The 19,543-nt window shown below is 58.9% G+C and overlaps 2 protein-coding genes across 6 annotated transcripts in view; one reads left to right on the top strand and one right to left on the bottom strand.

Moving 5' to 3' along the window:
• Nucleotides 1-5,705, top strand: part of ACTN4 (actinin alpha 4) — a 69,966-nt gene extending 64,261 nt beyond the window's left edge. For 2 of the 5 annotated variants that reach the window (XM_081273760.1, XM_081273757.1), the window contains exons 13-22: nucleotides 14-122; nucleotides 314-454; nucleotides 538-720; nucleotides 810-944; nucleotides 1,861-2,040; nucleotides 2,815-2,961; nucleotides 3,651-3,731; nucleotides 4,016-4,081; nucleotides 4,593-4,751; nucleotides 4,862-5,705. In XM_081273760.1, the coding sequence (XP_081129886.1) occupies nucleotides 14-122; nucleotides 314-454; nucleotides 538-720; nucleotides 810-944; nucleotides 1,861-2,040; nucleotides 2,815-2,961; nucleotides 3,651-3,731; nucleotides 4,016-4,081; nucleotides 4,593-4,751; nucleotides 4,862-5,020 (1,360 nt within the window). In that variant the 3' untranslated portion in view covers nucleotides 5,021-5,705. The remainder of the gene's footprint in view (nucleotides 1-13; nucleotides 123-313; nucleotides 455-537; nucleotides 721-809; nucleotides 945-1,860; nucleotides 2,041-2,814; nucleotides 2,962-3,650; nucleotides 3,732-4,015; nucleotides 4,082-4,592; nucleotides 4,752-4,861) is intronic. The other 3 variants (XM_081273758.1, XM_081273756.1, XM_081273759.1) reach the window with 2 other exon arrangements.
• Nucleotides 5,373-17,983, bottom strand: CAPN12 (calpain 12). The gene is made up of 21 exons (XM_081273761.1): nucleotides 16,055-17,983; nucleotides 15,610-15,679; nucleotides 15,393-15,511; nucleotides 15,091-15,224; nucleotides 14,176-14,344; nucleotides 13,291-13,365; nucleotides 13,132-13,217; nucleotides 12,989-13,063; nucleotides 12,247-12,410; nucleotides 11,926-12,161; nucleotides 11,526-11,537; nucleotides 11,131-11,339; nucleotides 10,851-10,893; nucleotides 10,709-10,768; nucleotides 10,266-10,323; nucleotides 9,805-9,887; nucleotides 9,656-9,718; nucleotides 8,971-9,049; nucleotides 6,688-6,804; nucleotides 6,529-6,587; nucleotides 5,373-6,445 (listed from the first exon to the last, which is right to left on the bottom strand). The coding sequence occupies exons 1-21, from the start codon at nucleotides 16,292-16,294 to the stop codon at nucleotides 6,419-6,421; spliced, it is 2,178 nt and encodes a 725-aa protein (XP_081129887.1). The 5' UTR covers nucleotides 16,295-17,983; the 3' UTR covers nucleotides 5,373-6,418.
• Between the last annotated feature and the right edge of the window lie 1,560 nt (nucleotides 17,984-19,543).

Genomic DNA, 19,543 nt, shown 5'->3' with positions numbered 1-19,543 from the left:
GCCTGGCCCACAGCGAGCTGGATTACTATGATTCCCACAATGTCAACACTCGGTGTCAGAAGATTTGTGACCAGTGGGACGCCCTAGGCTCTCTGACCCACAGCCGCAGGGAAGCCCTGGAGGTGAGGAGGGGCTGGGTCACTGGTGAAGCCCTGGGCCCTGACTGTCCTTGAGGATGGTGGGTAGTGAGGATGATGCCCAAGTCCAGGGGCTTCTCCTGACCCTCCTTAGTGCCCCTTGGACTCTTCCTTCCTCTACTCACCCACTGATCTGCCCTCCTGGCTCTGTCCCTGTCCCTGTCCGCCCATCACAGAAAACAGAGAAGCAGCTGGAGACCATTGACCAGCTGCACCTGGAGTACGCCAAGCGGGCCGCGCCCTTCAACAACTGGATGGAGAGCGCCATGGAGGACCTGCAGGACATGTTCATCGTTCACACCATCGAGGAGATCGAGGTCTGCCCGTCCCTGGGACCCTGCTCCCTTCTGGGGGCCCAGGAGGTCCAGGCTGCCCCCCTCATTCTTACTCCTTCCCTTAGGGCCTGATCTCAGCCCACGACCAGTTCAAGTCCACCCTCCCCGACGCCGACAGGGAGCGGGAGGCCATCCTGGCCATCCACAAGGAGGCCCAGAGGATCGCTGAGAGCAACCACATCAAGCTGTCTGGCAGCAACCCCTACACCACCGTCACCCCCCAGATCATCAACTCCAAGTGGGAGAAGGTGGGCCAGAGCCCCTCGAGGGAAAGGCTGGTTGGGCCGGCCGGGCAGGAGAGCCCACAGACCTGACCACTCCTGCCGTGTGTCCCCAGGTGCAACAGCTGGTGCCAAAGAGGGACCGCGCACTTCTGGAAGAGCAGAGCAAGCAGCAGTCTAACGAGCACCTCCGCCGCCAGTTCTCGAGCCAGGCCAACGTGGTGGGGCCCTGGATCCAGACCAAGATGGAGGTGAGGGCGCCCCCCTTGTCCTGGGCGTGGGCAGAGTGGAGCACGCACCTGGGTGAGCTTCTTGGTCAGAGGGTCCCTGTGGCCCCTGGGCTTATTAGGACCCCTGATCACCCTCCAGGACTAGGAGGGCCACCAAGTTATGTGGGCAAAAGTGGCAGCACTAGACAGAAACCTGAGGCTCAGGCAGGTGAGGCTAGAGCAGCCCCTCCCTGCGCACTGCGCCTCGCGCCAGCCGCACCTCTGCGCCTTAGTTCTGTCTCCAGAGTTGGGTGGAAGCTCTCCATTCCCCCCCAGCAAATGCATTTGGCCGCTGCTCTGTGCTAGCCCCACGGGAGAGATACCACAGAGCAGTGAACAAGACAGTCGGCGCTCACAGTGGCTCCCCAGGGACCCTCTTGAGCCACAGGGTTTGTGGCACTGCTGATAGCAACTCCAGCCACCTCCTAGTGAATGCTCGCTGTGGACCAGGCCGACAGTGAGCAGCCTCTTTAAACTCAGCAAGCCTGGGGAGGGGGCCTAGGAGGGCCAGCCTTGGGGCTCAGCGCTGTCTCTGCAACCTGTAGAGCCTTGGACCTGAGGGTCCACGGTCAGGAGCCACAGGCCCAGGCTCAAATCCTGGCTGCCTCTTACTGTGATAACCAGCCCCCTTGAGCTTCCATGTTCCCACGTCTGTGGTCAGGCCTGTTTTAGGTGCAGGCCTCACAGAGGGACCAGGGTCCAGTGAGCTTAGGGGTGTGATGCACATGGCACACGGACTCCCCATGGTGGCTGCTTTTACTTGAGAGGAGGACCAGAGCGGGTAACCCAGAGCAGCCGGCCTTTAGGTCAGCAGTCCTGTGGCCCAGAACTCCAGGCTGGAGAGCCCCCCGGGGTTGGCTGGAGTGGTCTCACCCCTGGCGGCGCTGCCTTCCTGCAGGAGATCGGACGCATCTCCATTGAGATGAACGGGACCCTGGAGGACCAGCTGAGCCACCTGAAGCAGTACGAGCGCAGCATCGTGGACTACAAGCCCAACCTGGACCTGCTGGAGCAGCAGCACCAGCTCATCCAGGAGGCCCTCATCTTCGACAACAAGCACACCAACTACACCATGGAGGTGCGCAGGCCCAGCTGGGCTCCGCCGCTCGCCAGGCTCTCTGGAAATGTTTTTTTGCTATTTAAAATTTGTTAAAGATTAGTTCAGCCCAGCGTGGTGGCACACACCCATAATCCCAGCAGCTCGGGAGGCTGAGGCAGGAGGATTATCAGTTCAAAGCCAGCCTCAGCAATAGGGAGGCGCTAAGCAACTCAGTGAGATCCTTTCTCTAAATAAAATACAAAATAGGGCTGGGGACGTGGCTCAGTAGTCGAGTGCCCCTGAGTTCAATTCCCAGTACCAAAAAAAAAAAAAAGTCCTACCTGTACTCCCCCATAACCATGGCAACACCTATCTTGGGTTAGACTCACCTAGGGACCTGGAAGCCTCCCCCAGACCCAGACTATGTGCAAGGGCAGTGTACCAGCATGATGAGAGTTTTGAAGCTGGTCCCCTTGGTGGCTTGAAATCAACCCTGGTGACATCGTCTCATCATGCTGGTCCACAAATGCCACAAACCACTGTTTCCCATCCCCAGAGCCGAGGTTGAGCACTGGCCAGCCTGCCTCTAAAGAGCTGCCATGTGGATCTTGGCACAGGGTGTCGGGTCCTTGCCCCCTGCTGTGTTCATCCCCAGAGTGAATGAAACCAGTGGTTGGCAGAGGCGGTAGGGAGGCCCCACGCCCCACATGCAGGAGGGTGTGGGGCTGGAGAGGCCCCAAGAGGCCCCAGGGGAGACCCCGACCAGCCACCACACCTGCGCTCACGCCCTGCCCCTGCCCTGCCCCTCCCCAGCACGTGCGCGTGGGCTGGGAGCAGCTGCTCACCACCATCGCCCGCACTATCAACGAGGTGGAGAACCAGATCCTCACCCGGGATGCCAAGGGCATTAGCCAGGAGCAGATGCAAGAATTCCGGGCGTCCTTCAACCACTTCGACAAGGTGGACATCTCCCTGCCGCGGTCCCTCCCTCCCCTGTCACCATCCCGTCTGGCCCCTCCATCTCTGCATCTGTCTGTACCTTCACATCTCTAAGCATCAGCCACCACTCAGGCCTGGCGGGATCTCAGCCAGTGACCCGGGGGGCGCACACAGGAGAAGTGGGGGGGGGGCACATCCTTGCTGCCTGTGGCTGAAACCCTGCGGCACACGAAGTCCCTGCATTCCCAGGATTTAAGACCTGGCCTGGGAATCTGGCCCCCATACACTGTGTCCTTTAGAGGACCTAAGCACCCAGCCCTGCTGGGCTGACATGCCACCACCTGGCGTCTGTGTGTAGAGTCCAGCCTTAGCGCTGCCCCTCTGGCCCTGGTGGCCCTCTCTCCTAGCCCAAATCACAAAGGCAAGAAGAGCCCCCGCTCCCTCCTGCACCCAGGACTGGGTTTTCATTGTCACCACTGCCCAGAGGAGGCCAGGAAGGTCTCTGGTTGCCTCAGGCCCCCTGGGCCAAGACCCCAGCTGGCTCCTGCCCCAGCTGTCCCTGGCCATACCCTCATCTGTGTTGCCTCTAACTCTGTTTCCCTTCCCCGTGTGTCCCCCCGCCCTCTGCATGTGGCTGGGTCCCCTCCCACCTCTGCGGCCTGGTCTCCACACCACCCCTCCCGCACTCCCACCTTGGATGGCCCCGGCAGGACCATGGCGGGGCGCTGGGGCCCGAGGAGTTCAAGGCCTGCCTCATCAGCCTGGGCTACGACGTGGAGAACGACCGGCAGGTACGCGCACCCTGGGCCCCGAGGACGGCGATTAACTGCTCTCTCTCTCCTTCTCTCTCCTCCCCTCCCCTCCGCCTCTCCTGCCATCGTGTGTGCCATCTCACGGCTCTCTTGCCACCTCCCTGCCCTCGTGTCTCTCCGACACTTTCCCCCTTACCTGGTCTCTCTGGCCTCCTGTCTCCCCGCTCCTGCCACTGTCCTGTCTGCCCGCTGTGCACATGGGGCGGCCCTTCTTGCCTCCTCTGGGCCTGGCCTCCTCTGCTATGCCTGCGTCCTGGGAGCAGAAGCAGACAGGCAGCATGGACTCCGATGACTTCAGGGCTCTGCTTATCTCCACAGGATACAGCCTGGTATGCAGCCTCTGCCTCCCCTGCCACCGCTCCTCCTCCTCCTCCCGCCCCCTCACGCCTGCAGAGCTTCCATGTCCTCGGGGACACTCCTTCACCAGAAGGCACAGCCGTCCTGCACTGCTGCGCTTGCTGGGCTGGGGTCCCTCCGATGACTCCCCAGCCCCTCCTCCCCAGAAGTCTCCAGAGACGGGGGGCAGCCCTCCCGCTCTCTCCCTTTTCCTTTCTCTTTCTCTCTTTTCTTTCTTCCCCACCTCCAGAGCTACCTCGTGAGCCTGGGGCGGGGAGCAGTAGACCCTGACTCCCTGCATCCTGAGGCCGTGGGGTGGGCAGAGGGGCCACCGAGGCCTGGGCCTAGGCCGCCAGGTGCAAGCTCTGCCTGGCCCACGCCATTAAGGCAGGCTGGACTCCAGCCCTGCTCTCCTGCCCTGATCCTCAGACCCACGCCACCAGTCCCAGCCCGGTGCCCCTTCCCCACTAAGTGCCATCTGTCACCCGCCCCGTCACCTCGCAGGGCGACGCTGAGTTCAACCGCATCATGAGCGTGGTCGACCCCAACCACAGCGGCCTTGTGACCTTCCAAGCCTTCATTGACTTCATGTCAAGGGAGACCACTGACACAGATACCGCTGACCAGGTCATCGCCTCCTTCAAGGTCCTGGCCGGGGACAAGGTGAGCGAGATGCTGGAGGGACCTGGGGCTGGCAGGAGGGCTCCCTGCAGCAGGGATCAAAGCTGGCACTGGGGCACAGGGTGGCTCAGAGTCCTTCCTGCCACCCCCAGAACTTCATCACGGCCGAGGAGCTGCGGAGGGAGCTGCCCCCCGACCAGGCCGAGTACTGCATCGCCCGGATGGCGCCCTACCAGGGCCCTGACGCCGTGCCAGGGGCCCTCGACTACAAGTCCTTCTCCACGGCCCTCTACGGGGAGAGTGACCTGTGAGGCCCTGCCTGGGAACCCTGACGCCCGCTTCGCGGCCTCCCGGAGGGGCCGGGAGCCCCCCCCTCCCCTGACTCTGTATCTATGCAAAGCACTCTCTGCCGGTCCTTGGGTGGGGTGGGCAGGGAGGGGCTGGGCGGGCTCTGTCCTCTCTCGTTGGTTGGCCAGCAGGTTCCCCCATCAGGTGGGGGAAGGGAGACTTTTGGGGTCAGCACCTCTGGTCAGGTAAATATATATGATGTGTTGGGTTTTTTTTAACCTATGTGGAGGGGACAATGGATCCCCACAGCAACACAGGTCCCCTCTGTGCTCTGGGGACACCCCTCCACATCCAGGTCCCTTCCTTTGCCCCTGAGGTCCTTCCAAGGCCTCCCACATCCAGGCCAAAGCCCCATGTGCCTTGTCCAGGAACTGCCCTGCCCTGCAAAGGGTCCAGCAGGGGGCACCACAGCTGCCCAGTGGACCACAGCCCCCCTGCTCCCCGCCCCCGCCATCTGTGATCCCAGGGGCCTGGTCTGGCAGCCGGCCCTCACCCCAGCACCAGCCCAGCCGGCCTTGGCCTTGTTTGGTCTGGTCTCAGATTTTCTAAGGACCAAAACAAAACAAAAAAACCCACAAAAACAGAACAATAAAAATTTAAAAATCCACCAAAAAAACAAAAAAAATTAAAAATAAAATTTAAAAAAAACCTAAAAAATTAAAAACTTTCAGAGAATTACTATTTACTTTATTAACTTACGGATTTATTATATAAATATATATTCACCTAGCAACATATCTTTGCCGCCTCTCGCTCTCGTAATGAAGACATAGCTGATTTGCTGCCCTCCCCGGTCCCTCACTGATTTTTCTCCTCGTTTGGGTTGGGCAGGGGTCTCCGGGGGCCTCCTGAGGTGGAGGTGGGCTGCTGGACTGGCTGCCTGGTAGTTGATGGTCCCCCCACCCCCTTTTGAGTTTATTCTGATTGATTTTTTTTTTCTTGGTTTCTGGATAAACCACCCTTTTGGGGACAGGATAATAAAACATGTAATATTTTTAAGGATTCCTCCCGTGTCCTCCTTCCCTCTGCTGTCTCTGTTCTCAGGAAAGCACAGGAGCCCATGGTCCCCATCCGGGAGTTAGATAAGAGGGTGTCACGGGCCCCTCCGTTCCCAGCACAGAGCCAGGCCCAGTCCACACAGGCTGCCCAGGAGGGGCCCTGCAGACCCGGCTCTGTGTGCAGGCAAGGAGACCGAGGTGCACAGAGGGGCGCTTGGCCAGCCGCTGGTGGCCAGGCCTCAGCCATGCTCAGGTGCCACCCAGTGAGGGCGGGTGTCTCCAGGCAGGGGGGCGGAGGGCTCGGAGCAGGGGGCTCTCCCTGCTCTCCCTGCCTCCAGCAGCCGGTGCTCCTGACCTAACATCCTAGGAGAAGGTGGCCACTTCCATCCACTGGGCAAGAGAAAGAAGAGGCAGGCTGGAGGCAGGGTCCTGGGCGGGCACCAGAGCCACCCTGTACCTGAGCCCAGGCCCACCTGTCTGCGGGTCAGACAAACGACCCCCTCGCCCCCATCCAGGTGCTGGCTGCAGTGACCTGTACAGAGAAGGGCAGGGTGAGTGCCCCCATCCCAGTCCCCCAGCCACGGGAGGCATTCTCCTTGTGCCCCAAGCAAGGGGCATGGGGTGGCACTCACGGAAGATGCAGGTGAGCTGGGCAGCACAGGACACGAAGCGCTCAAAGTCCACACGCAAACGGCTGTCCCGGTAGCGGCTGGTGAGGGCCTGGGTCAGCTGGTTGTTCAGATGGAAGCCTAGAGGGAGGTGCCCCGTGAGCCCACCCAAGTCCCAGGGAGATGCTGACACCACAGGGCTCCGCTCCTCCTCGTTCTGCATGTGGCCTGGGTTCAAGTCCCAGCTGGGGGGTCACAGGCCGCACCTTACACTTCTGAGCCTGTCCCCATCTGTCGAAGGGGTAATGTGACAGTCTGGACCCACACACTAGTGTGAGAATGGAATGGCTTATCATGTTTACTGTGGCAGGCACCTATTATTGTTCCTTTTTTGTTTGTTTGGTACTGAGGATTGAATTCAGGGGCACTTAACCCTGAGCCACATCCCCATCTCTTTTTATTTTATATTTTGAGAAAGGGTCTCACTAGGGCTGGGTTGTGGCTCAGCCGTGGAGTATTCGCCTAGCATGTGCGAGGCCTTGGGTTTGATCCTGAACACCACATAAAAATAAATAAAGTAAAGGTATGGCGTCCAACTACAACTAAAAACAAATAAATAAATATTTTTTAAAGGGGGGGTCTCACTAAATTGCTGAGATGGCCTCTAACTTGTAATCCTCCTGCCTCAGCCTCCTCCGGAGTTGCTGGTATTATATGTCTGTGCTTTTTTATTACTGGCTTTTTGTTCCTTTTAAGGGCTGTAATACTTTCTCTCTGCCACTGAGCACTGGAGAATAACTGCATGCAAACATTTTCATCAGTCTGACGCCAGTCGTTTCTCCATGCTCTACATCAGAAGTAGTTTCAAAGTCACCTTTGCTATAGAATCTTAACAGAGCCTTTCAAAAAAACGCCACATGATCCTCCACCTCTCAGACACTCAGGGTTGCCTGATGACCCTCTCCTCCTCCGTCCCCACATGTCCAGGTACACAGTTACCAGGACAATTTCACCAACTTCCACTGCACCTAACTGCACACTCATCCATTTAACAGGTAGTTATTAGTGGGCACCTGACACATCTGTAGTCCCATCTCAGGAGGCTGAGGCAGGAGGATTGCAAGTTCAAAGTCAACCTCAGCAATTTAGTGATTCCCTAAGCAACTTGTGAGATCCTATCTCTAAATAAATAGATAGATAGATAGATAGATAGATAGATAGATAGATAGATAGGGTTGGGGATGTGGCTCAGTGGTTAAGCAGCCCTGGATTCAATCCCTGCTACCAAAAAGAAAAAAGAAAAAAAAAAAAGAGCCCTCCCCAGGCATCTATCAAGTGTATTTCTGTAGTGCTAGGCGGAGCTGAGTCTCCAGGTCAGGAAAACCTGGCCAGGAAACCTTCCTGGCCAAGTGACCTGCTGTAGGTCTCTGACATGGCATCTTCTCTCAGGTGTTGGGGTGGTGGGTGCTGTGCCCAGGGCAGACGGAGAAAGAGCCAGGGCCCTGCGGTTGCCCTTTGTGTGAATTCCTACTAGAGAAACTCTCAAGGTCACTTTTCTTCTGCCTTGAATAACTCATGGCAGGTAACAGGTACTTCTGGCAGGTACCAGGTACTTGGTGACAACTAACAAACGGTCAGACCTTCCCCCTGTTCTGGGTCATTCTCTCTCTGTTCCTGTCTCAGACTCAGCACCCTGGTTCGCAACTTTGGCTCATCTTGTCCTACACATCCCTGAACACTTGGCTCCCCACTCTGGGTCTCACTCTGTCACTCCCACTGGGTCACAGTCACCCAGCCTGCTTTGTGGTGCCAGAAGGGCAGAGGTGTGGCTCAGGAGCCGCGGGTTCCCAGTGCTGACCAGCCCCTCCTCGGCCCTACACAGGAGCCCCCTCCCTCGCTTTTCCAACTTCCACAGGCTCCTGCAGCCACCCTGCGCTCGGCCAGGTCACAGATAGGGACTCAAGGAGAGGGAGTTGGCAGCGGACTCCAACCCCAGCTCTCCAGAATCCAGAACATTCCTTCACCCTGCCCGGAAAGCCAGGGCCTCTCAGGCACCAGCTGCCAGTCTTCCCTTCCTGGAGCACCCCTACCCACCTCACCACCTCCCAGGCCACCCCACCCTCCCCCCACTACACTGAGGCTCCCTCCCTGCCTTCCCATCTGGCCTTTTCCAGGGTTGCCCAGTCCCTGCCAGGAAATGGCAACAAAGGACTGGTCACAGCTGAGTGGCACCCAGAGCTGAGACTGGTGTAGAAGGAGGAGGGCCAGGCCCTGTCCCCATGACCACCCCAGGGACCCTGTCCACACCTGCAGCATTCAGCGCCAGCCTCAGCTCGTAGGAGTTCATGGTCCCTGATGAGTCCTCGTCAAACTTGTCAAACGTGGCCTGGGTGGGGAGTGGAGGTCAGTCGTCCCCCACCCCCCGCCCAGGCCCTCAAGCAGTGGTCGAGCATGCTGAAGAGGCTAAACGAGGCCTCCGAGGCCACACAGCCTGGGCTGCAGCTTAACCACTCTGTGCCTCCATTTCCCCATCTGTGACATGGGAACAAAAGCAACTCAAGGGCCTGTGAGGACAAGTTGCGCTTCCACCCACAAAGGCGCAGGGAGGGCTCAGTAAATGGTGACTTATCACTGTCATCTGTGCAGAGATCTTTGATCCCTGCCTCCTCACAGGGGTCTTAGTGGCCAAGTAAAGGCCCTAGGAAGGGAGGGGACTTGGCTGGGGTCACCGCCAGAAAGGGGCTCAGCTGGAAGCTGAGATTTCAACCCAGGACCAGAGACTACTCTCCATCCCTGAGACATTCAGTGCCCCTAGAGCAACCTCAGAGGGATGATGGACCAGCTAGGGACATCCCAGCCAGGTCACTCCAAGTAGACATAGAGTGGTCCAGTCCCCGCCCATCCCCACCCCATCCCCCGTTCTCTGGGCCCTTGATGGCCCACAGGGTGTCTGTGCAGGGAGAGGCTGCCCTGCAGGGCCCCCCCAACTTACCTGCCACACCAGCAGGTGGCTCCAGAGCTGCTGGAAGTGGTGCAGGGCCAAACTTGGCCCATGCTGTGGATGGGGGAGTCTGGTTAAGATCAATGTCTCCAGAAAAAAAGAGAGACCCCCAACATCCCCTCATGCACTGCCCCATGTACCCCAAAACACCGCAGCAGCTGCTCACAGGTCCTGACGCCGATCTCTCTAGGGGTCCTGGTGTTGGGCCTGGTGTTGGTCCTGGCTACAAGAAGAAAAATGTCAATCCCTGCATGCCAGCCATCATGAGCACTCTGTGGGACCTAGCTCCCCACAGCAGGCGTTTTATACAGACTCAGATACGAGAGCCTGCGATTGCTCTAACTAGCAGAGCTGGGGTCTGAACCCCGCAGGGAGCGCCAGTCTGCTCACACGTGCCTCAGAGGAGGGGGAGCCAAGTGGCCTTGGCACGGGCTTGCCACAGGATCCACCATGGAGCACGTGCAGGGAGAGGCTGCCAGGTTGAACCAAGGTTCCTGCGGCCTGACCCCCAGCAGCATCATGGATGAGCACACATGGGGAGCTCTGGGGTCCAGCTCTGAGTTGTATGACCCCTGGCCAGCAGTCCTCCACCCGAACTCACCAGGTTCCAGGGCAATGCTTAGCAAGGTCTGGAGCTGATAGGCATTGAGTTCTTCCTCCTGGTCAGGGAAAGAGTCGCTTGTGAGGCCCTTTGCTCTGGGCCAGGCCCTGAGCTAGGCTGGGCTGGGGGTGTGACAGAGACTGGGAGAACCCCAGGCCTGTCCTTTCTCAGGGTTCACCTTTGGGTGACAGGGGCAGCTTCCATAGAAGGGCACTTTGGAAAGTTGAGGCGTGAGCCTGGCAGGAGGTGCAAAGGAAGGAAAATTAGAGGGTATTGCTGAAGGAAGGCTCAAGGTGGGAAGAGGCTTGGACTTCTCCAGAAAAGAAGTTCATGAGAGAGCGCACAGGGGGAGCCCGAGGGAAATCAAAATGAGCCGCCTAGGACGAGGGGGCTGGAGAGCAGGAAATCGGGAGGGACTGCCCCGCAGCCCAGGGCCCCCTCACCTCCCCAGCCAGCTCCAGAAACAGCTGTGCCAACTCCAGCTCCAGGGGCTTGTAGGGGACCTGCGGAACGGGACAGGGGGCGCTTAGTCCTAGCCCAAAGCCCATCCCTCCCTCGTCGCCCCCTCCCACAGCAGCCCCTCACCATGAGGGCCTCCAGGTCGGCGCTGATCACGTCATCGATCTCCCTGCAGATTATGGACAGGCAATGTGGAGGGGGGCTGTTCCCCAAGACTGGGATGCGGGGCGTGCGGGGTCCCAGCGGGGTAGGGTGGGGTCTTGGGACCCAAGGCACATCCCCGCCAGGCTGAGGGTCAGGGACCGGGCCGGGGGTGGGTACCGGCCTGGGATCGTGGGGCGGGGCTGGGGCTGGGCGTGGTCCCGAGCGGGAGGGGCGTGGTCCCGGGCGGGGCTCCCCGGCTCACACCGCTGTGTGGCTTCGCTCTGAGAAGATGCGCAGCGTAAAGTCGGCTTCGTCTCCCTCCTGGGAGGCGCTGGGCACCACCAGGTAGTGGCCGGGGCGCAGGCGACAGCGGCGGCTCACGTCGCGACGGGCGCAGAAGACCGAGCGGTCCGCGCGCAGCAGTTTCGGTAAGAGTGCGCGGCTGCGCGGGGAGTCCCAGAGGCCGAGCAGCTGCGGGCAGCGGGGCATGACCACGACCCGCCCGAGCTCCCTCCCCAAGACCTCCCACCCACTGCACCCCAGACCACCTGGCCGAGCCCGCCCGGCCCCCAGACCCCGACTTTTCCCCTCCAGCGCTGGTCGACCAAGCCCCAGGGCTGGTCGAGGGATGGGCGCTGGGCCACATCTGAGACCCACCTCCTCTGGGATCTGTAAGAAGGAAGAGTGTGGCCGATGGACTCAGCAGCAGCAGGGGGTGCCACTGCTCAGAGCCCCCACCTCCCCTCCAGACCCTTCCCATGTCTTTGGTCCTGGGCCTTTATTGAACCTCTGACCCCGTCCCTGATCCAGGTTCCCTCTGACTCCTTCCCAACCTTCCCTTCCCTTATCTGTGCCCTTTAGTCCCATGTCGGCCCTCTTGGTCCCCCTCCTGGTCCCCAGTCTGTCCCCACCCTGTCCCCACCCTGTCCCTTCAGTCTTTCCCAGACACCCTCCCTCAGCTCCCTCTCTCCTCTGACCCATCCCCAGTTCCCTCCGTGCCCCTGCAATACCCCTAGAATCCCCTGCCCTCCATGCCTCAGCTCTGCCAGGGCCTCACCTGGAACACGTGGAAGCCCACGGTGAGGTAAGTGAGGCCCTTGGCCCTCAGCTTCCGTCGGTTTCGCTGGATGAGTGACAAGAGGACCGTGCACTTGGGGATGCGGCCCCCCCTCGCTGGGCCCCCTGCCCTGCCTGCCCCCCAGCCTCCCCAGGGTCCCTCCTCATCCTCATCGTCCTCCTCCTCATCAGGCTCCAGCAGGGTCAGCCGGAATTGAGGATTAGTCCAGAAGGTTTCTAACAGAGGAGAGAAAAAAGGGGTTTCCACCTGGTGCAAGCCCCCACCCCAGCTTGCCTCTCAGGGTCCCCGCTTGGGCCTCACCGGCACTAGGCTGGCTCCCTCCAGAGTTGAAACCTCGTACCCAGCGACCTTGGAAGGTGTGGATGTGCCAGCCACCCCCAGCCGGGTTGGGGCCCAGCACCTCTGGGCTCAGGGAGCAGATCTGGACAGTGTTGAAGTGGCGGAGGAAGTCCTGCAGTTCCATCCTGCACGCGGCAGCAGTCAGAGCCACCCAGGCCACCCCCAGAGTCCCAACCCCAAACAGCTCAAGACCCCAGAGCGACTCCCCCAATCACAAAGCCCTGCAATTCCTTACATACTGCCAGGAACCCCTTGATCTCCAGAAATCACTGTGCCTCCAGGTCCCCCAATGTCTCCAAGTCCTCAGAAATGCTCCACAAGTAGCCAAGATTCAGAGTCCCCCCAAACATGGTCAAATTGCCTTTACAAAACCCCCAACCATTGAGACCCTCAGACTCCCAATTATCAACAAGTATCCTTCAAATCCTCAATTCTGCCAAAATTCAAGAAATGCCAAATGTCACTAAATACTATCCAATCCCTTCCAACTCCTCAAAGACGACTTTGCTGCCCCTAAACTTCCAGCTGCGGCTCTCAACACAGTTCCCTAAACATCACCTCAACTACTTCTTGGCTTTGCAAAACAGAGCCCGACTCCCAAGTTGCCGCTGAGAATGACGCCGTCTCCCCCCATGTCCCTCCTCACCCTGAGTCCCCTGATTCAGTGCCTCCTAGAGGCAGAGTTGGGTCCCTGAGAACTCACCAGAACTCGCCATCCTCCTTCTTCACCAGCAGGGCCTCTCGCCACTCAGCGGGCAGCGCATCCCAGCGTGGGCAGCTGGAGAGGGGGGTGTGAGGGGTGGGCAGGCGGGACCCAGCCACCCACCCACCCCAGGCCCTTCCCACCTGTCACTCCAGGCCCCGGTCCACTCCACACGGCCCCATGGGTTCCGCAGTCGCAGCAGCCTCACTTTGGTGAAGCCCAGGGACATCTAAGGACAGCAGCAGCATCGGTAGGGTGGCACCTGGACACCCCCTGCCAGCCTACCCGTGGGGGCTGCTCACCTTGTGTGTGCCAGTGACTGAATATGCATGTCCCCTCACCAACCCGTCCTCCGTACGGTACTCGCCCCGATCACTCTGGGAAGGGGACCAGAGACAGTGAGTCTGGGGTCGGGGAGGGAAACTGCTGTCCCCATGCTCCCAACCTCCTGCCACCCAAAGCCCAGCATTGAATGGCATGGGGCTCAGAGAGGGCGTTGGAGTTGGGGAGTACAGGAGAGGGAGGGGAGAAGGGGGAGAGGGAGGGAGATGAACCAGACAAGGCCAGAGGGAAAGAGGCTCCTGAGGCTGGGGAGACTCAGAACAGAGAGACCAGGAGGGGAGACACGGAGACAGAGGAGTAGGCGCCAAGCAGAGGCTTCACTACGTGGCTGAGTGAGTGCTTCTGAGAACCCAGGAATGACTGAGCGCATGGCGGGGTCTCGGTTCCACACACGATGACCCAGGCTAAGCCCAATCCTTGGGGCTTCTGCTGAAGTTCTCAAAACTAGTCTTTTTTTCTTCGCCACTGAAGATGGAATGCAGGGCTGCTCTACCACTGAGCCACAACCCCAGCCTTCTTTATTATTATTTTTTGACCTTTTGGGTGGCATGGGATACCCTTTGTACCCCAATGACTAAAAAGCCTACCTGAGTGTGAGACTAACTCCGTTCCAGGTTAGAAAAACACGTTTGCAACGTCCTCTGAGCACCTAGATCCAGCTGTTCCTGAAGCTTTTAGTTGGAAGAGCAAATAACCTTTCCATCTAACCTTCTCCAGTTTGATGTGTGGGAGAGAATAAGCCAGCAGCAGAAGCTGAGAGGAGAAGGACAGGAAGCTCCCCTCCCGCCGCACCCCCGACTCTGCTCTGGTCCTGACAGGGGTCTGTGTGGGGGAACAGCTCTCACCAGGGCAGTGGCGCCCACAAGGGACTCCTTGACCAGGGCGTGGCGAAGGGCAGAGAAGAGGCCTGGAGTGTCCTGCCTCAGGTAGAGCACCTCGCCCACGCCGCCCGTGAAGTCCACGAAGGCCTCGTTCATGTGGCCGCCTCGCATCACCTCATAGGAGCCGTGGAGCCTGTGGGCGCGGGGGCTGAGAATCTCCCATCTGGGGCCTCTGTCCCGGGTGGGGACCCTCAGGGGCTATCCCTGAAACTCTCAGATGCTGGAGGTGGGGACCCGTGACACTTGCTAGAAACCCTTGGAGCCTGGACAGAGAGCCCTGAGGACTGCGCTGTGTCCAAAGCGTTGAGTTTGGGGGGAGACGTCTGCTTTGGGGTGATCTGCCTGGGCTTGTCAGGCATCCAGAGCCTCGGGGTGGGCGAGTCAAATTCTGAGGGTCCCAGGGTTACATGCACTGTTTTGGAGGTTCTCTAGATGAGTCCCTAGACAGGGGAGGTGGCCTGAGATCACAGGTCCCCAAGGGGGAACACTACAGGATCTGGAGAACCTGGGGTCTTTCAGGAGATGTCAGGGTCCTTAGGACTTATGTGAGGGGCCGGGGCTGGGGGCCGGGCCAGGGCTCAGTGTGGAGCTCGCCTGACTCAGATGGGCCCTAGGTTCCGTCCTCAGTGCCCCATAAAAATGAATGAATGGAACAAAGGCACGGTGTCCACCGGCACCTAAAACTACGTGTTTGAAAAAAACGAGCTACTGGGTGAAGGATGGGCTCCGGGATGCCTGCCCTACACGTCCCCAGGGCACGTCGCGAGGGCAGGGTTCTGGGGTTGTGACCTGGCGTGGGATCCTTGGTGGCATGCCTGGGGGACTCCGGAGGTTGGGGACTCGGGATCCCTGTAACTTGGGGGGTCTGGGGGTCCTCACTTGGCGTAGGCCTTTTCCAGGAGGGGGGCCCAGAACTCATTCCGCTGCTCCGAGCGCACGAACATCAGCTTCCCCTCGCGCACGGGCAGCCTGTCGTCCACCACCACGTCCACCCAGCGGCCAAACTGCCAGAGCTGGCAGGGGAGGGGACACGGCTCCAACCGGGCTCTCAACGCCAGTCCTCCCCGGTCCCACCCCTGCCCCTGCTGCCCCAGGCCCATAGCCCCACAGGGACAGTGTCCACTGTGAAGTCCATGTCACCACGGGGCAGCGGAGGCCTGCACAGAGGACCTGGCTTCTACCTGGAAGTGGAAGACACCTGCGTAGCCATCTTGGAAACCCTGTCCAGGGGGGACCACGCGGCACAGGAGTCGGGGGTGTAGAGTGAGGGCCGCGGCGGCCGCCAGGAGCCAGCAGTTACCTGGGGGGAGGCTGGGTGAGGAGGAAGGAGGGGACAGGCCGAGAGGAGAGAGGAGCGGGACGGGAGGCAAGGACAGGGCCTGGACAGGGGGGTCTCACCCAGGCTCCCCTGACACACATCCGTGCGGCTCATATCTTCACAGATGAACTGAGGCTCGGCGCAGAACTCCTGGGGGGGGGGGAGGCCAGACCTCAGCCCCAGAGGGAGGGAGAGCGGGGAGCTCGGGTGCTGCGTCCCCTCCTGCTCCAGGGTAAGGGGGTCTTTGACCAGGACCACCCAGCAGGTCCCCGAGCCGGGCTCAGCCTCCCTGGGTCTCCCTGAGTCCCGGATGGCTGGATCTGCTCTGAGACCCAGGGGTCCAGGGCTCAGTCCTCCTCCCTGAGACCCCAGCCTCCTCCCTCAGACCCAGGGGTCCAGGCCCTCAGCCTCCTCCCTCAGATCCCAACCTCCTCCCTCAGACCCCAGCCTCCTTCCTCAGACCCAAGGATCCAGGCCCCCAGCCTCCTCCCTCAGACCCAGGGTCCGGCCCCAGCCCCACTTTACATGGGGCCTCTTCCACTCCACCCCTTTGGCCTTCTCGGAGTCAGGTCCCAGGATGTCATAGCCAAGGGCATCAGGGCCAGCAGGGAAGCAAGGGTCGCGGAACAGGACCCCTGAATCCAGGCAGGCCGCTCGGATTGCCTCGTAGACCTGGCCTCGAAAGGGCTGGGGGCCCCTGGCTCCGGGCCCTGCTTCCTCGTCCACCAGCTGGATGGTGACCTTCCTGCTGCTGCCACACTCCATCTGGACACTCTGATCTCTCAGACTGGCCCAGGCCCTTTAACCTCCTGAGTCACAGAGGCGGGGCCTCGGCCCCCCTCGGCGCCCCGCTGGGGGTCTTTAGGAGCCTTCCCTTGTTAACATTAATTGATGGTTTGGGTGCCCGAGAGCAGGACGCCTCTTCAGTGGTTTCCTCCCTGGGGCGTGGGGCCTTCAGTTGTGGCCAGGATAGCAGCTTAATGGGCTTGGCCAGCAGCAGGAGGAATGGTGGGCAGAGCTGAGGGAGGACTGGCTGCCAATGTGGGAGTGCCAGAAGGAGGTCAGTGTGGGGGTGTGTTTCAGCCTGTGTGACCTGTGGGGCTGTGGAGGCAGGGATGGGGAGGGAGGTGAGGTGACCTCTGTGTCCACATCTCGCTGTCTCCTGTCTGCCTGTGGCTCCCTTATCTTCCCTCTCTTCTCCACCTGCTTCTGTGTCTCCCCCAGATCTCTTGGCTCTTGGAACTTCTCTCTCTCTCTCTCTCTCTCTCTCTCTGTCTCCCTCTGTCTCCATCTCTGGACACCCCTGTCCCCACCTCTCTCTCCCTGTTCTGGGAATTGAACCCTGGGCACTTTGCCACTGAGCCACATCCCCAGTCCTTTTAAAATTTCTTTATTTTTCATATTTTACTTTATTATTTATTTTAAAATTCATTTTGAGACAGGTTCTCGGAGGCGGTGGAGTCTGGCTTCAAAATCATGATCCTCCGCCTCCGCCACTCCCCGCCTCCCAGTTGCTGGGGTCCTGGGGTCCTGGGCATGTGCCACCGTGGATCCCCTCCTGCCCACCAGCTTCTCCTTGTCCCTGTCTGTCTTGTGTCTGCGTCACTCTCTGGGCCTCTCCACCCTGTCCTCTGTCCCTGTGATCCCCACGTGGCTCTATCACAGCAGGCCCAGCTCTCCTTGGGCTCACGTCCCCCAAGCCCTTGGAAAGGTGGACAGCCGGGTCCGGGGTGACCACAGAGGGACAGCTCCACACCTACCTGTCTGGTGCTGGGAGCCAGGGTCCCCTGGGTCCACAATGCCCCATGCCACCCACAGGCAGCTCAGAGCACGGCCACCTAAAGGGGTGGTGAAGCAGGCTTTCTTCCTGCAGAATTGCCAAGAGCCCCCTCCCCCAGGAGGCATCACGTGGTCCCCGCACTTGTGTCTTCGTGCAAGTTGCTAAGCTCTCCGTGCCTCAGTTTCCCCATCTGTACCATGTGGTGATCCTAGGCACTATCTCAGAGGGTTGTTGTAAACAGCAACTGGGGTGTGTTCAGAGGCGCATTTGAGGTATAGCAGCTGCTCAATAAACCTTAGATGTTCTGAGCACATCCTGCGGTTCCCACACGGTTATGCCCTCTTCCCTGGTCATCTCCATCTTCTTGCTGTCTCTTCTCTTCCTTGCCACCCCTCCAGCTTCCCCCCACCATTTGCCCCTAGGTCCCACTAACCCTAGGAGCAAGTATTCTATAAAACCTGACTGACATCTTGCAATGACCAGGAGTCACCTGTCCTGTAAAGACTGCCTGTTCCGCCCCCAGGTCCACCTGCCCCTGCCCTCTGCCCCTCACTGAAGGGCACCCCTGGTGCTGCAGGGCTCTGGTCACACCCCACCCACGGGAGTGTTCTACACACCACCTACCACCAGGCCCCAAATGCGCTTTCCCAGGACAGCGGGAGAGAAACCGCACCGACGCGATGGTAGGGATGGCTGCTGTTTCGTTTGTGTTTTGCCCGCTGCGGAGGGAAGGGCCTCGCGCTGCTCGGCAAGTGCTGTGCCACCGAGGTGCAGCGCTAACCCCGGGGTCTGTCGTCTTCAGAGCCCGGCACGAGGCTCCAGCGGGGCTGCCGCTCCCCGCAGTCAAAGGGAGGGCGTCCGACCTGCCAATCCGGCCCAGGGCCACGCCCCGGACACGCCCCCGCCACGCCCCCTCTTAAGGGTGAGCGCCTCAGCCCCACTTCCTCCCCTCTCCATCGTCTCAAGGACAGTGCCGGGTGCCTCCTTCACCAGCCAGGACTGCACCGTGGGTTCAATCCCCAGGACCACAAGAAGCAGATTAATAAAGTAAAAAATAATAATTAAAACCCACCTCAGACCAAGAGAAGACATTTTTTACACATATACTATTAAGTGTGTAGAGGGAATAAATACAGTAACCGCTGTTCCAAGTGCTTACTCTAAATACCGTGGTCCCTGAGCTGCGGTGCCCCAAGTAGTATTCCAAGCCCTTCACTCCTGGCGTCTCATTTAATCATCGTCTGAGCTTTGAGAGGCGGGGTTTACAGTGATCCCCCATCTTACAAGAGGAAACGGAGGCACAGAAAAGTGTGGTGATTTTCCCATGTTCTCAGAGACACAGAATAAGGATTTGAAGTCAGATAGTCTGACTTACTTCGCAAAAGTCAGTATTCAGAATATATAAAGAGCTGCTATAAATAAACAACAATTACTCCAACAGAAAAATGACAAAAGACATAAAGTACCAATAGCCAATAAGGATATAAAAAATGTAATCCATATGCTAAGTAGGGTCCCATGAACTAACATCATATCCACTAGATTAGGAAGAAAATTTAAGACATCTGAAAATACCAGTTGTTCGTAGAAATGTAAAGGAAAAGAACAGCTGATGGAGGTGGAACCTGGTCCAATCACTGTGGAAGACAACTCGACATGCCTTAGTAAATGTCTGCCCTGGATCCTAGCACTTCCTTTCCTAGGTGTGTGTGTATACAGTTGGCCTCGTTTCTGCAGGTTCCACACCATGGATTAAATCAATGGCAGTTCATAGATATTGAGAAAAAAAAAACTGTGCTGAATGTGTCCAGGATTTTATTCTTATTAGTCCCTAAACAACACAGCAGCGAACTGTTACATGGCGTTACATTGGATTAGGTTCGAGGTCGCTGGGATTATTTAAATCAATGGGAGGGCTTGAGAGGTGATATGCAAATATCACGCCGTGTTACATCCGGGACTTGGGCATCTGCAGGTTTTGGAACCTTGGAACGATCCCACGCAGACACTGCCTGTATACCCTAAAGAAATGCAAACACGCGTCCCAGGCGACACGTTCAAGAACGTCCAGAGCAGCATGGGTTGTAAAGAAAAAAAAACCTGAAAAACAACTCTAATATCTACCATAAGCAAAATGAGCATCTAGACTCAAGGGACCTGCGGGGCTGAGGCGATAGAGGTCTGCCCAGCACGCTCTCCTATCCCAGCTCCACAAATAAAAGAAAAACACCCGT

The sequence above is a fragment of the Spermophilus citellus genome (assembly GCF_964194105.1).
Source record: "Spermophilus citellus genome assembly, chromosome: 18".
Classification (NCBI taxonomy): domain Eukaryota; kingdom Metazoa; phylum Chordata; class Mammalia; order Rodentia; family Sciuridae; genus Spermophilus; species Spermophilus citellus.
This window is presented reverse-complemented; position numbering and strand designations above follow the sequence as displayed.